This window comes from Egretta garzetta, unplaced genomic scaffold (genome assembly GCF_000687185.1).
Source record: "Egretta garzetta isolate BGI_Z169 unplaced genomic scaffold, ASM68718v1 scaffold329, whole genome shotgun sequence".
NCBI lineage: Eukaryota > Metazoa > Chordata > Aves > Pelecaniformes > Ardeidae > Egretta > Egretta garzetta.
In genome coordinates, this window is record NW_009269999.1 from 848,691 (window position 1) to 864,978 (window position 16,288).

Consider the following 16,288-nt stretch of genomic DNA (forward strand, 5'->3'; position numbering starts at 1 on the left):
CCTGCCCCCCGAGGCCGGCACCCCGCTTGTGGGAAGGGCGGGGGGCTCCCCTCCCGCCCAGGCCCCTGAGCCCGGCCTCTGGCCGGCAACGTGCCTTCGCTCCCCGTAGTCAGGGAGCCGAAGCCAGTGCGTACATAGCCAAGTGCAAACTTCACCATTTTGCAGGTTTACAAGGAAAACATCAAGATTTGTTGAAGAGTTTTGGGAGCAGTCGGTGCCAGCTGTATTTCTAACCACGTAGGTATCGCTCAAGCAGCAGAGGTAGAAGCTGTTAGTGCCGGGGTGAATCTGGCACGCTCGTGCGGAATGGCCTGCTCGGGGTAGCTGTGTGGCTTGGGAGTCTCGCTGCCAGCTGTTTCATAGTGTGATCAAATTCATAATCTTTGATGTTTGCTGTTTGCTCGTGCTTTCCTGAGTAGGTTTCAAGGGGTATCTTTCACTCTCTTTACTTACTTGTTCAAAAATCTAAAAGAGTTTATGTAGTCAGCCTGGATAATAACACTGAAAGAGCTTTGGAGAGCAAACACCAGAGAGGGAAACAACTGCCTGGTTCATTGGCACTGCCCGTTGGTGACAGCAGAGTTGTGCCTTTTAGTAAATGTCCTAGTTCTCTGTCCCAGCCTTTGCCAAATGCCCAAAGTTTAAAAGGTGTGAACTAGCTTTCAAATACAATGTTGAAAAAAAAAAAGCCTCTACATTTTAGAATACAGTTCCTTGTTTTGAAATATTTACAATTCATGTTTTCCTTGGTCCTGCTTTTCATTTTGCTGTGACAACAAAAACAAGACACATAGGGTTTCTTTTTTAAGGGCTTGGATATTAGGAAAAATTTCTTCACTGGAAGGATTGTCAAGCATTGGAACAGTCTGCCCAGGGAAGTGGTTGAGTCCCCATCCCTGGGGGTACTTAAAAGATGTGTAGACATGGTACTTAGGGATATGGTTTAGCGGTGGATGTGGCAGTGTTAGGTTAACGGTTGGACTTGATGATCTTAAAGGTCTTTTCCAACCTAAATGATTCTATGATTCTACATTTGACTACTGGTTTATATTTGAAGTCTAACAAGAGTATTGAAAATGACAATTTAATTGAAATGCAGGCGTTCATCTTATATTTTTACATATACTAAAGGAATCTCCAAATATAATTATTAGTATTTACAATGTCACAAACTATTTACCAAATATCAAGCAGTACTCAGTTCTGAAGAGTATGCTATCAGAAGAGACTGTTGCAGATACAGAGTGGAGAAAAAAATGATGAAAATGATTAAAAGTGGGATTGATAGACACATGGAACTTACTCGTTAAATAAACACACTTAAACACACTTCCTCCTTGTCATCTCTTAATATTTCTTGAACTTTACATAAGCAAGGAGTTCAGTAAGTAACGGAGAGAATGTTTATCCTAGATTCTCGTGACAGAAGTAGCTCCTTAAGCAATTGCTGGAATTGATTTGGCTTTCCAGGTTGCTTCGTGCTAATTATGGTGTATTAATACAGCATGGTTGATCTTTGGCTATGCTGACCTCCACCTCTAACCTTCCAACACCAGTGATCCCTTTGGGCCAACTGTCATCACACCCTAAGCCCAAGAGGTAGAAATCTAACCTTATAACCAAAAACTTTAAAGATTTTTTGTAGCTCTATGCTCAAAACCATGTCACTGTGGAGTTGGATTAGCCTTAGTGCCAGCGTGGAGGGAAACAGACAAATGCCTTTGTTGTGGTGCAGCACAAGACAGAGGGGAAAAGAGTAGGAGAAGTAAAGATTGATAAATAGAGAAGGGTGGCGTTACATAAACAATTACCAGTTATGGTGACTTGAGTCATGCTTCATCATATTTGGTATTTTTAAAAAAGATCAAGCTCCAAGGATTATACAAATAAGTGAGAATCTCAGCATTACTTTTATTAGCCCTATATTTGAGAAGTGGATTGTATAGATCTGAGCTAGAAGCTAAGCTAACAGAAAGAAGAAAGTTAATATTCTCCCCTATTTTATTTTAAAATCAAACTTACTATTTTGACCTGTTTTTTTTTTTTTTTTTCCGTTAATAGTTGTTTGTGTGGCAAGAAGAGATTACAAGGAATTCAGATTTAGGTAGATTCATTGGGAGATTTATTTACAGAAGCGTCAAATTAAGAGAGAAGGTGCTTTTTAAAAGCACTAGCTAATGTAATTTGAAATGTGCTCGGTATGGAAATAGATGGACAAAGTTACAATTTTGTATGTGGGGTTTTGTTTCAGAAACTATATTAAGCGTTCACTGATAAGTATAGGGTGAATGTGTTTTAGAAACAAGAGGTAGGATTCAGGCACCTAAACATCAAGTGACATTTCACATGCCTTTGGATATTCTTGTCATCTAGCTTCTGCTATGGAAGACGACAAGTCTCCTATAGGTCCTGTGTCCTAGGTCCTAATAAATCTAGAGTTTATAAAATGTCACTAGATTACTGTGTTTAGGCACTGAGTCACTCCCAAACTGTGTTTACTACTTTTTGTTCTCTTTGACCCTATGTAGTAATTGTTTGTTCACCTATGTGCTGTGCCTGTTACCCCATTAGGGAACAAAAACATTTTAAATGGGAGAACAATGAATAATAAGTTCTGTCATTTAGTGTGACATTTCATATTAGTATTTATCAACATTAAAAATACCATATTCATAATAATTTTACAGTAATTTGAATGCTACCAAATAATGAATGATTTGATCTTACGAACTGTAGCAAATCCAGAGCACCTTTTATTTACACAGAGATAAGGTATTTGAACAACACTGATGGAACACTGAGAGAATGGATTGCAGGATAGCATGGAGCCTTAGTTGGTAAATGCTCATTGCTGACCATTAAATCCTGTCATTAGTTTCCTGTTATTTCTAACTTGGCATGAACACAGATATATACAGTAGAATTAAATTTGTTTTGCAATATTGTATATTGGGTTTTTTTCTCTGACTGATCTGCAAGGTCTCCCTTTGCAAAATGAAAAAGCATACCCCTGAAAAAGAAGTGCTGTTCCCAAATTCTTCATGATCAAAATTGTATCCAAGACACCCACAGAGCTTTGAAGTCCTCCATGAACAGGCTGAAGGAAGGAAATCTTTATATAGTATTTCTCAAAACATTTGCTAAGTGTATCCACCACGTTTGCTTTGGGCAAAACAATAAGTTAAACGTACCTGGCTGATAGGGTTTTTTTGCGTCCACCGAAATCTTTCTATGTAATTGGGATTCAAATGTGAGCACTTTGAGAAGTCTTCTCTGACAGCACAGGGGGCTTGTGGCATGGAGAGGCAGCCTGATGGAGGGGAATCTATCTGCTTAATTTGCAGATGTGCTCCTGAGAACTCGGTCTACTGTGGCTAACTGGCTGTGACTGGTTTTTTTTTGTCTTTCCTCTTTTGTCTTCAGATGGCACAAGAAACCCCCCAGCCTCCAGAAGCATTAACTCTTTGCAGGAGAACCAGACCAGAGTCACATTAGATGTTTGTTAGATTGTAAATGTCTGCAGCACATGCTCCTTTATACTTTAATTTTTTTACACTGCTAAACCTGTCAAGCTCATGATCTTTTTTTTTGAATTTTTCAATGCTACTGGAATATAAAAATGTAATCTAAAGTAACTTCTGAGTTCAAAGAAAAAATAAGTTCAATAGCTAGTAAAAGAAAACACCTCCTCCTGATTGGAGTGCTTCTGCTTTCCTTGGGAGTGCTCTGCTGCAAGTAGGTAGTGACACTGAAACAGAGCAAAGGAGATGACAAATACATGCAGCCTAGTGAGTGAGGGCTGACTAAAAGTCCAATTCAAAGTCCACTGAAGTCATTAGGAATGTCTTTTTTCTACTTCAGTGGCCTTCTGATCAGACCTTAAATGACTAATAAAACTTTGCACCCTTCTGTGGCATTTTTCATCAGTTTCACAGTGCTTTTCTCCAACAAAAAATAATTAGACTCTGGGAAGTCCTCTGGGAACATATCCCTTCAATAGCTACCAGTGCTAGGGCACAGAGGATAAGCCACTTGGATAACATAGCACACCAATAAATAGAAAAACCTGGAAAACAATTCATTCTTCATAGCTCCCTGCTTTTGTTTTCCTGGCCCTACTTCACCTAGTCCTGAATTACAGCATCTGCTGCACATTATTTTAGAAATATCTCATCTCCCATTTGAAACTGCTGTGAGAATAAAAGTAGAAAGAGCTTGAAATGGAATTTGATTAGTACAGCAAAGCAAACATGGCGAACGTTTGCGAAAATTGTCTTGAGACGTTGAATAACTGTAATGCAGATAGGATGTGGTGATGTCTCTCATCTGAAATAGAGCAGCTCAAAGGCACTGTGCCCTGTAGCATCGTGATCGTGCCCCTGTACTCGGTGCTGGTGAGACCGCACCTTGAATACTGTGTTCAGTTTTGGGCCCCTCACTACAAGAAAGATGTTGCATTGCTGGAACATGTCCAGAGGAGAGCAACCAAGCTGGTGAGGGGTCTGGAACACAAGTTATACGAGGAGCGGCTGAGGGAACTGGGGTTATTTAGTCTGGAGAAGAGGAGGCTGAGGGGAGACCTGATCGCCCTCTACAACTACCTGAAAGGAGGCCTCTTCTCCCTGGTAACAGATGATAGGACGAGGGGGAATGGTTTGAAGCTGCGCCAGGGCAGGTTTAGGCTAGACATTAGGAAAAACTTCTTCACAGAAAGGGTTGTCAGGCTCTGGAATGGGCTGCCCAGGGAGGTAGTAGAGTCCTCATCCCTGGAGGTATTTAAACACATAGATGAGGTGCTTAGGGACATGGTTTAGTGTTGGGATGGCAGGGTTAGGTTAAAGGTTGGGCTCAATGATCTCAAAGGTCTTTTCCCAACCAAAGTGATTCTATGATTCTATGATCTGTATGGGCCTATTACTGCTGAAACAAAGATAAAAGTGGACTGTACTGTACTGTTGAATGCTGAAGAACTTCCCCCAAATTTAAGGGCATTCAGATAACATACATTTCTATTTTCAGTAGCACCTAGATGATATTTCACAGCTGCTTGTCCAAGTGCTTGACATAGTCTGACTCTTGTTTGGGTTTGTGATCAAAGATCTACTGGCAAAGGAGATAGAAATGTTTAAGCAAAAAAATCCAACCCCCAGTTGTGTCTCATTTATTATTTTACATTCATTTTATCCTCCTTCTGCCAGTTGACATGCCTTATCGTTAGAAATTCTTTTTCCAATTACTGTGGCTGAGAAGACGGAGAAATGAAAGTTTGTTGCAACAGCATGTCAGTTTTGGATGAGAACATGGTCTGTCCAAGCTGGTCTTCTGTAACTGTCGGTGACAAACTGCTTTGGAGGAGCTTCAGAATAATGTATCTACAAGGCAGGAAAATCATGTTCAGAACTGTCCAGGTCATAGCAAAAACATCCAGGATTTGCATCCTGAATTTATTTGGCAGAGAACCCAGGTGAAAATGAATACATAGATTTTTTCTTCACAATTTCTATTTTAGTAACATTGACATAGGTAGTATGTTTTCAGCAGATTGCTCACTCTTATGGAAATGCTTTGTTTCACTTGATTTTCTTCTACAGTTAATTACTTAAAATAATATCTGGTTTACATCTTCTTCATCCCAAGTAATTCCAAATTGCATTGAGATATATCCAGGCTTTTCAGCATATTTTCTGCCAGTAACACACAGTCATCTCTGAGCTGGAATGTAGCTGGCTCCCCATGGGTTGCAGTAATGCACTCCAGCTCAGCAGGGAAAGGGAAGGCCGCCTTACTCATTTGTATGGGGTTAGCCAGCCAGAATGCAAATACTCTGGATATTTAGCCAGGACTCATGGGCTGAAACCTGTGAAAAAAATGGCAAAGGGGGCCCAGTGCCCTACAGACTTCAATTTTCTGTCTCATCTAAACCCATCAGTAAACAGTATCTAACATGTGAGGGACAGGGCTTAATCGGAGGCTTCATCTAAAATAGCTGATTGAATCCAGTTGTGCGTTGACTGTCAAATCCAGGACCATTGCACTCCAGGGGACAGTGGCTGCTGTGTTTTGGAGGAGTGCTTGGTGCACAGGAAATGTTACCCTTGTCATAAGCCTCCAGGTGGTCTTTAAAGGGAGCAGTCTTCTTGAAGCCATTGGAAAATCATTAAAAAAACCTGATGGTGTACGGGACTGATATAATAGCACTGAAATCAAACAGGATCAATGTGCTTCCTTGCAATTAAAGCCCTTAGATACATCCCTTAAAAGCTCATACGAGCTGGGTGCAAGAGGCACATGTTTCTGAGCATTGCAAAAGTTGGCTCTGTGGCTCAGTAATGCACTTGGGCAAGCAAATGCAGCTTCCATCCACGCGAATTGCTGATGCATTAAGTGTGTGCCCTTAAGGTCTCCTGCTGAAGGCAGTGACAACCATCCAGTTGATTTAAACAGGATTAGCTGTTGCAGATCACATTGAATTGAGAGATGCTGCAGGGAGCCTCATCTGAAAGTTTTTGTCCTTTGTAATTGAAACTTTTTCTTTTAGTTTGTTCCCATACTTCAGTTGACCCGCACCTGCTCGTGGCCAGAACTTGCTGCTGTCGGGTTCGCTCCAGGAGCTCTGCCTCCCCGCAGGTGCTGGGTAGCGGGGAGGAGGAGGGAGAAAAGTAGGGCAGGACAGTAAAGCAGGGAGGGCTTGCTTTTGCAACTGTAGCTTTGCAGATGTCTAGACAAGAAGGAAACAGTTGACTGCCGTCAGGAAAGTGGGTAACCTTCCTGTGCTGCCCCACTGAAAATGTTTCACATCTTTTGTGGGGCAAGAATTCCCAGAATCACTCTTTTCACTGGGCTCACTTTCGAATTGCCATCCTGGGATGTTAAGGTAGTGACCACAGCCCATAGCTGACAACAAACATTTATTAAGGACAGGCTTGAGTTCCAGCTTTGCATGCCTCTCTGCATAGGGGCTGATGGTCTGAAGTCCAGGCTCCAGCTCTAGCAGTAGTGCGGGTATGAGTACCCTGGTAATATCTGCTTTTGCTAGTGTGGAGCATGCACAGCTTTCTGGGCCACTTGTGAGTGGTGTTTCTGATGAGGCTGTGCTTTCACAGTTGCATAAACAGCTATGACAGGCTGCCAAAGGGGGAAATCCTGCATCCTTCTCTTGCTCCCACTGCATGTTCCCACTGTCCCCTTGTGCAGGCACTCACGATCATATGGCTGTAGGGCAGGTCAGGAAATGTGTATTGCAGTCATCTGATACAGGCTTATTCCTTTTGCAAAAGTGCTACCTCATTCTTCGTTGCTGTAATGTTGCTGTAGCAAATCCATACTCCTCTAGAGTCTCCTTGACTCGCTAATGTGGTAAACTGTAGTAAGACAGCAAGGAATGGAAATCAGGTACTTTTCCTCCAAAAGTACTAAACCCTGCTTTTCAGATTGAGTTTACTTTAGTTGATAACAGTATAGGACCTAGGTCACTGATTTTGTGTGTAATTAAACTAGCTTCCGTAAGCAAGCTTTATGCAGATATATGGGTACATATATTACATGGGGTGAGTTCTCTGGTATAGCTGTCTAGAGGGCAGATTGGGATACGACCTTTTTTTGCAAGAGACAGCCTGCTGTTGCATAGCTGCTGGAACAGGTTGGAGAGGAGACTGATGTTCTGAATCACAGAGTGCATTGACAGCGGTCAACCTGCAGAGGTAATTTCTGCATTGCCTTTACCAGCCTGCCCCATCACTAGTGACAGCTTTTATGTTGCTGAACTAGCTAGGCCAAGAGTCCCCAGAATCAAGGTCTTTAGTGCAGGCTGACATGTAAAACCTTTATGGATGAGTGGTGTTGTAGAAATACTTGTTGCTTAGTTCTGTATTGTGGGTTATAAGAGAGTAGGATTGCTTTTATGAGAGGTTAGATATGAATTATTAAAGACCCCTTTGAAAAAGTTAGCTGTGCCAGGTGAAGTTACTATGCTAGCTCTATAAGGAAAAAGATCAGGCGTTGTCCAGTGGTAACAGTGTAAGATGTAAACATAGTGTATCAGTGTTCAGTCTGATTTGTGCACACATAGGCTATAAAATCTCGAGAATGGGTGTATCTAGTGATGTTTTCCATGAACCTATGAGGGATCTATAAATAAACATTTTTGAGTATCTCTGTTTTTATTGAGAATGACTTTTGGGAGAGCAAATTCGTAGTGTGGAAACCTGACTTTAACCTATGCCAGAAACACTAGGGAAGCTTTTTTTTTCCAGAAAAATAAAATTGTGTAAGGTTTTTGTGAGTTTGTAGAGAGGATTAGTTTATCGTTTTTCCCATTGAAAAAATCAGAATCTTGATTTTTCTGTCATTGCCTGTATTATATTTAAAAGAAACGTAATAAGGCACTCAAAAATGCAGCATAAAACGGGAAACCTATATTCCACAACATTTTGTATTGTTTAATAGAACTAATAACTGTGTAATTGAAATCATGCTAATACTCACTTGACCTGCCTCTGTGATTCAATGCAGAGATTTCTGATTTGGCTTAAACTGTTGGGAAGAAGACTGCATTTTGAGAACTAAAATTGATTTTGCACAGTCTGCTGATGATCAGCAAGGCTTAATGAATGATCGCCTCAAGAAACCTCATTACAGTAATTAGGATGGATGAGCAGAAGTGAAAAGCAAAAAGAAGAAAAGTGTAGTTGCTGCTTGAATGCATCACTTACTGATATTTGACTCTCAAACTATCCAGAGCCAGCATGGGGAAAGCATCAAATATCCTTGCCTTACTTTCCTTGAACCCTCCAAGTTAGTTTGATGCCTTTTGGGAAAAAGAAAATAAGTTTTTGATTTCAGTAGTAGTTACTCTCTAGCAGAACAATGCAGTCATTTCATTCGTAGAGGTGTGATTGTATCCAGTTCATAAATTGCGGGTGATTCCAATCCATTATTGTACATTTTTTTCTTTTTTCATGACAGTTCAGAGAAGTCATTGCCTTGAGGCTGTGAACTGGATGATTGCTGAAGCCATTTACTTACGTAGAATCTACCGGTTAGCTCCTTAGCAAAGGTGACAGTGTTCTGGTCGGCCTGGTTTCAGCTGTTCACATCATAAAAATTCTCTGCAGCTGATACAGTGTGGTGTTCATTTAAGAGAGACTCAGGAATAAAGTAGGTGGGAAGCAGCAGAAAACCAAAGTGGAATGAAAATGGAAAATACAAAAACCTTGATAGGTTGGGAAACATTTGTGAACACCTCTATTGCACCATCCATCCTAACCGTATGTTCAGTTTCAGGAATAGTAGATGTTCTCCAAATACCATCCTCTGTGCTTGCTTTCATTTAGGGTGATGGAATAGTACCCTGCAGTTCTTCAAAATAATTGAAAACATGGGGGGACAGGTAATTCTAGCTGCTAGTCTCTCTCCTCTGTTGTTGGAGTGACTGGCTGTTCTGACAGAACCTAGGCTTTTATTAGGACCTGGCTGTTTTTTCTTCTCCATGAGGAGACGATTCTGTAGATGCAAATAACAGCTGTGCAATGGAAGATTAGGTATGTGTTAGGCTATAACCTCTGTAGTCCATTTTGCATTTTAAAATATAAATGATTTAGTGAACTCATGTTCCAAAATATATTCTTTGGGATTTTTTTTTTCCAGAACTAAAAATAAGGAAGTATGGCCTATGAATTACAAGTTATTTTATTTTCTGAAGCCAAGATGAATACCTTTGAGATAGTCAATAGCACAGCTCATACACTAATGCCTGTAATAACTATATTGGCTATAGGAGAGCTACTCTGGATTTACTGCTTTGACTTGGGTAAAAAATTTGTCCATTTTCTGGTAAAAAAAGTTGTTAGTTCTGAGAAAGTAATCTTTTCCCATGCTTGGCATATCCAGGGAATTTTTTCTGCTTTTTTTTTTTTTTTTTTTTTTTTGTGTTGTAGCTGTAAATAACTGCTTTGGTACAGCATGAAAACAATATTAAACTTCTCAGATACGTGCCAACCATGGTAATAAGCTCTAGGTTTTAAGTAATACTGTTTTAATGATGCCTCTCCCCATGCATACCTATTGAAGTGAATGCTAGATGAAAATACATGCACTCACTGAAATATATGTTTAAAACCTTTAGGGATATATTCCTAATCTCCATACATCAGGAGATTTCAGGTATTAAATGTTAGAATATATTGTAACAGCGTCCAGTGCTTGCTTTTTCCTGAGGCTGATGTTCAGGATTTTGCAGCTGTAGTTTGGCTAAAACTTTGTCAAGTTGAATTCAGCACTGTGCTTCCTAGCTAGCTGTGATGAGTCAAAACCTGAGGTTTATCCAAAGACTTGTTGCACTATTGCTCCTCTACAGCTTAACCAGTGGAGGATGTTAAAATCTGAAGTGAAGTTGTCCACGTTCTGTAGGAAGTAGAGGCTGCACAGCAGAGTAAGAATTGAGCTACAGCATTTTGCTGACACCTGATCTGGATTCTTAATCTCCGGCTGATGACCCGATGGATGTAGAATATGGCATTCACTGAGAAAGATGCCATTCAGCTTGGTTAAGGATACAATTGTTCTCCCAAATTGCTTATCAATTTTCTATCTTCCTAGAGCATTCTAGAGTAAAGGAATCTAAGCTTTATTGCCAGCTCTCCTCTCATTTGTTTATAAGTCATTTAAACTCTTGGTGACTCATTTTTTCATTTTTTATTTGAAATAATACTTGTTTGCTGTTCCTCATGGGACTGTTGTGAAGTTTATTTCATTAGTTTTTTATAAAGGACTTGGAGATCCTAAATGCCAGATGCCAAAGAAAAACAAAAGGTTGTTATTACCATTTTCTTGATTAAATATACGTATATTTTTTTTCTTTGACACTAGCCTAACAATTCACTGCAGTGTTTCATATAATGAAATTTACTTCAACTAATGACTGTAATAACCAAACAATAATGAGGAATAGAAGGCATTGCTTCCCTCTGAAACCACTGTAATTTGCATAAACTACTTTGAGAGTCTGGTAAAACACATTCTGCTTGGTCAGTCCACAGAGGGATTAATACTGGTTTGTTTTTTGTAAAACATTAGAAAACTTAAACTTTAGGTCATGTGGGAGTGCGTGCGTTTTTACATCTTCAGAACATTAGTCTTCTTTACAAGCCGGCAATCCAACAAAATTAGAGTTTGAGATTAGAAATCATGCTTCGTTTTCCTGCTGGGCTCTGAACAATTCTCGTTCGATCTTATTTAACTTTAAAATCAGGTTGGCAGCCTTTCCTTAGTGTAGTTGATTTGAAGTTTTGCTAAAGAATTAAGCTTTCATTCCCAAAAGACACTTCTTAATACTGTGGTAAATCAAGAGAGAAAAACAGGAACACATGAAAATCAAGCCATTAGTGTATAAAGCATTCTTGCATCTTTATCACATTTATGTATGCAAACTGGTCATTTATATTTTTTAGTTAAGTCGCTACCATGTGAGACATTGGGCCAGTTACGTATGTCCACATCCTCACCTGTGTTTTTCTGCTTCTAGTAGTCTGGTCCTATGTGTATAGAAAATTCTTAACTATTTAGCATCACACAGCTGTTAAAATGCATTTATGCAGCTTTTATACATGAGAAGCAAGGTTAACTTCAGCATACTTCACCGAGAGCTGTTTCAGGGCCATTACTTCCCTTAGAACCTGGTAAAGTGATGAAGATGGGCTGGAAAGCTGTTGCTGTGTGACTGAAGTGGGACTTTCAAGTCCAGAAAAGCCTCTATGGGGTTCCTTCAGCTTTCAGCATTTGTTCCTTCTTGAGAGTGGTCCTCACCTTCCTACGTGGCTGCCCAGTTCCATCATACCCTCCCTGTCCTGTGTGCTGTCTCAGCGTACACACAGATCGCATCATGATTTAGCATGGCCTCCAAAATCTGGGTTTAGTGGCTTTGATGGTACAGTGAGCAGTGCACCTGCAGAATGATGGATTCAGTCCAAGTTTTGAATGCACAGGTGTCCCTGTTGTTAAATCCAACATGCCAGTGAGTGGTGTCACTGTTTCTGCAAAGAAGGCAGGGATTGTAAGACTGAGCAACTTACAGTGGGGGGGAATGAACACAACTGAGAGAGGTTGGCACTCCTGTGGCCCCTATTACCTGAGGACATAAATTTCAGGCATAGATGATCACAGTCTCTCCCATTGCACTTAAAATTACCATGTCCACATGAATTTTGGGGGAAATGTTGTGTGAAGTCCCACTGACAAGATCAGACCTTCACAAGGAGAGAGGATAAAATTGACATTCTGGTGCTCACCTATGTGAAGTAGGGACTCTTCAGTTAATTTGTTTTCTGCCTACAGATACATATGCCTCTTTTCTTTCTATTGCAGAAGCAGCCTACTAAAGCAGATATACCTGTTCGACTGGCAAGGTGTGGATCATGGGAGAACAACTGTTAAACAACAGCATCCTTGATCAATTTATTAATAGCCATGAACAGTCATATGAAGAGTTTCTAAATACATTCACTTATCTTTTGAAAGGTGTGTAACTTGCCAAATCTCTCATTACAGCCAGAAGGGAAGGTAAAAAAGAGAAGCAGTAGTACTTAGTGTCGTTCTGCTGCTTACTTGCTTTGTGACCTTAGGCAAAGCCTTGTGATGCTTTTGTTTCTCCTGTCAGCAGTGGGATCCCTAAGGACAACTTTCCTTAGCTTGGTTCACAGACTGCTAAGGTAGGTCTCTACAGGCGTTTAACCAAGTTTTGCTTGCTTTAGGGAGGGAGGGAGTGGGCACTATTCGGAAGGATAGGCTTTTCCTAAGTATATCTTGCATTGTTTTGCTAGAGAAGTTTCCATAAAAGAAGAACCTAAGGAAAGTATTTAATTGTACAAGATGGCCTAAGATTAGGGGTGTGCAATTGGATACTTTCACAGGTTTACTAACACTGGCTTGCTGTGCTAATGCTGTCGTGTGCACCAAGCTAACAGATGACTTGGATGAAGGCACATCAGGACATCAGATTAGGTTGATTAGGCTGAAAAGGTCTCATGCTCTGCAGATGGAATAAAAGATGGGACTTAACCTTGATCTGAGCATTGCTGAATTACAGGCGGTTCAGATCTGGATCCAAATTCTGTAGCTCAGGTTCATTTCTTTTGGCCATGTTAAGTCAGGTGCCATAAAAATAAATGCGAGCTACGTATTACTCACTTACAGTTCTCTTTACCACAGCTTTGCACTAAAAATGATGTCCTCATCTTCTTGCAGAAGCACTGTATTTTTCAATTATGGCATGAGGCATGCTCCATTGATTGGCACTCAGAAGTCTGTCCTGTCCTTGTCCTTCAGGCAGAACTAAGTGTCAGTCACAGGCACTGAGCAGAAAACCATTGCGGGAGTTGAAGCTGCCATAGAAATAATCTTGTGGCAACCTTCTGTCTCCTCCCAATAAAAAATAGAAGAGAAAGGAGACACTGGGGTATGAGATAAGAAGATTGAAAATTAGGTTCTGGTCTTCTTTATGTATGATTGATACACTGGGTATAGCTCCTATCTTAGAAGCATGGTGCATATCATGATGCTACTTGCAAAAAGCCTCAGCGTGTATTTCAGTCACTTTCACTGTCACTATAGTGCCTGCCACTAAAACTGTATGATAGGCAGAGCTTTAGCTGAATCAAATGCTTAGAAATGCAGTTTCCTATGCTGGTGTAAACAAAAGAGCTCAGCTTGTTTTCCTTCCACCTTAATTTTCCTTTAAAAATACCCAAAAGTGTTGTTTTGCATTATAAACTAATGACCTGAAAAAATTCCACTTAAAGCACAACACATTTTAGCATCAGAACAGTGTGAAATACTTTATAGAATATCACATTCTTAGTTTCTTAATTTTGCATTTGAAAAATGGTTATTTGGCTTTTTTTTTTTTTTGAAAGCAACTGATAGCTTAATAAGACTATCTGCTAATAGGTTTCAGAGATTTTCACTTTTATGTATTAGTTCAGATATTTACCGTGGGTATATCTGCAGTTACTGTCAAGTAAAATCTGACCATTTTCAGATTACCTTTCTGAATTTGGCCTGATAATGATGTTAATCCACACACTAAATCCTTCTTCAATGAGCATTAATGTCAGAATTTGCAGTCCTGCTTAATTAGATATGGAGGTAGCTATTTGTATACACAAATAAACAAGCCCATTCAGTTGTGTGTGTAAATATATAGGAGCTCTTTAAAAAATTTCCTTGAAAAACATCACCATTCTATAGATTTTTGACTTTTTTTTTATTTTTAACATTGAAAACAGAAGACACACATATAACTAATTGGATCGCACTGATTGCACAGGGTAGCATATTTATATAAGGTGATTTTCACTTGTGCATGAATTTGTACTAGCTCTCTCGTTGCAAGAATATTTTCAGTAGGAGTTTCTACATTATTCTTGATCGTGTCTCGTAAGAGTCTGGTTTCCTAACTGATATTTCATTTTTCTTCATTAGTTAAATTACACACAGTTGTGCTGGTTTTGGCTGGGATAGAGTTAATTTTCTAAAAGGACTGTTGTGGTTTAACCCTAGCCATCAGCTAGGCACCACACAGCTGCTCACTCTTCCCCCTCCACTCCCCTCCCCCCCCGTGGGATGGAGGAGAGAATCAGAAGCATAAAAGTGAGAAAACTCGTGGGTTGAGATAAAGTCAGTCTAAAAGGTAAAGGAAAAGCTGCACGCACAAGCAAAGCATAACGAGGAATTCATTCGCTACTTCCCATCGGCAGGCAGGTGTTTGGCCATCTTGGGAAAAGGAAAGCAGATTCCATCACACATAATGGTTATTTGGGAAGACAAACGCCATCACTCCAAGCATCCCCCCCTTCCTTCTTCTTCCCCCAGCTTTATATGCTGAACATGATGTCCTATGGTATGGAATATCCCTTTGGTCAGTTTGGGTCAGCTGTTCTGGTTGTGTCCCCTCCCGACTTCTTGTGCAGTCCCAGCCTACTCACTTGGTGGACTTGTGTGAGAAGCAGGAAAGGCCTTGACTCTGTGTAAAAACATCCCTGTGTTATCAACACTGTTTTCATCACAAATCTAAAACATAGCCCTGTACTAGCTACTATGAAGAAAATTAACTCTATCCCAGCCAAAACCAGCATAACAGTGAAATTGAAAAGAATATAGCTCAAATACAAAACCCCAAGCATCCTTGACTGTTCTGGCCTATCTAAAAAGCACCCTTTGAGGCTATAAATGTGAGCCTGGAGTAGCCCCTGTGAGCACATTAGGGTCTTCTGCTGCTAGAATACTTCCATTCTTGTAAATATGGGGAGCAGCACTAATGAATTTTTGCATTCCTGACTTTCACTGGCTTTTTGAGGATTGCTAATGGCCTAATGATTTTTTGTCAAAAGGATAATATTAACAAAATGATTAGGTAGGTGAAAGGGCTGGTGAACCCATGGGATTCCAATTTCGTAATTAGACCACAGGTACAGAAAGATGAAATTTTTCATGCTTGCTGTAAAGCTTTGCAGAAGTTTTCAGCATCAGGTGAAAAGTGATCAACTCTTGTGCAAATCCAAAGGAAAGATATTGGTAAGAGGAATCATTTTATTAGTCACTTATTTTAATACGTTAATTTGTGCTGCTCATAGAATCACGTTACATACTTAGTTTTGTTAGTTCTTTTAGCTTTGAGTATAAAACTGATCTAATAATAAAATAGCTAACTGGCATTTGCTTTGAGGTTGTACTCCACTGTTTTTTAAGTCCAAAGCAAAATCTTAAGAGTGATTTCTTGACTGTGCAGTTGAAGAAGCCTCAGAAGAGTTGGATTTACAAAGGAGTCGATGGCACAGGTTTCTGTAGATGTGGTCAATGAGTGGTCTTTTCAGAACTGAACACTTCCTAGAAGAACTTTGGACAAAATCTCTTGGAAATAGACCCAATCCCTGTTTTTTAAAAAAAGTGCCACATAGGGGAAGAGGCCCTTTCAAATCTTAGGAAGAGTGTTTGAAATCTGGTGGAGAGAACTATGATGTCCTAATTTAGAAGGCAGCATCTGCTCATTTTTCTAAACTCAGAGGAAGGTTGGGAAATTCACTGGAACATAAAGTATCTCCTTTGACCTTCTACAAAAAATACAGACTCCCCCCCCCCCCCCCCCAAAGAAAAGTGACAAAGCTTTAAATTTTTCATTTAGATTTTAAATTACTCCTGTCCCACTTCTAAAAATATGGGATACCGGATCAGTCAGCTGAATAGAAAAATGACCCCAAGTTTAGATTTGTATTTTTTCCATGGTCCTGAGCATTTG

The 16,288-nt window shown here is 40.0% G+C and overlaps 1 protein-coding gene across 1 annotated transcript in view; it reads left to right on the forward strand.

Moving 5' to 3' along the window:
• The first annotated feature begins 161 nt into the window (after window positions 1–161).
• IFTAP (intraflagellar transport associated protein) overlaps window positions 162–16,288 on the forward strand; it is a 42,341-nt gene continuing 26,214 nt past the window's right edge. The window contains exons 1-2 of the mRNA XM_009647554.2: window positions 162–237; window positions 12,361–12,513. Coding sequence (XP_009645849.1) covers window positions 12,411–12,513 — 103 coding nt within the window. The 5' untranslated portion in view covers window positions 162–237; window positions 12,361–12,410. The remainder of the gene's footprint in view (window positions 238–12,360; window positions 12,514–16,288) is intronic.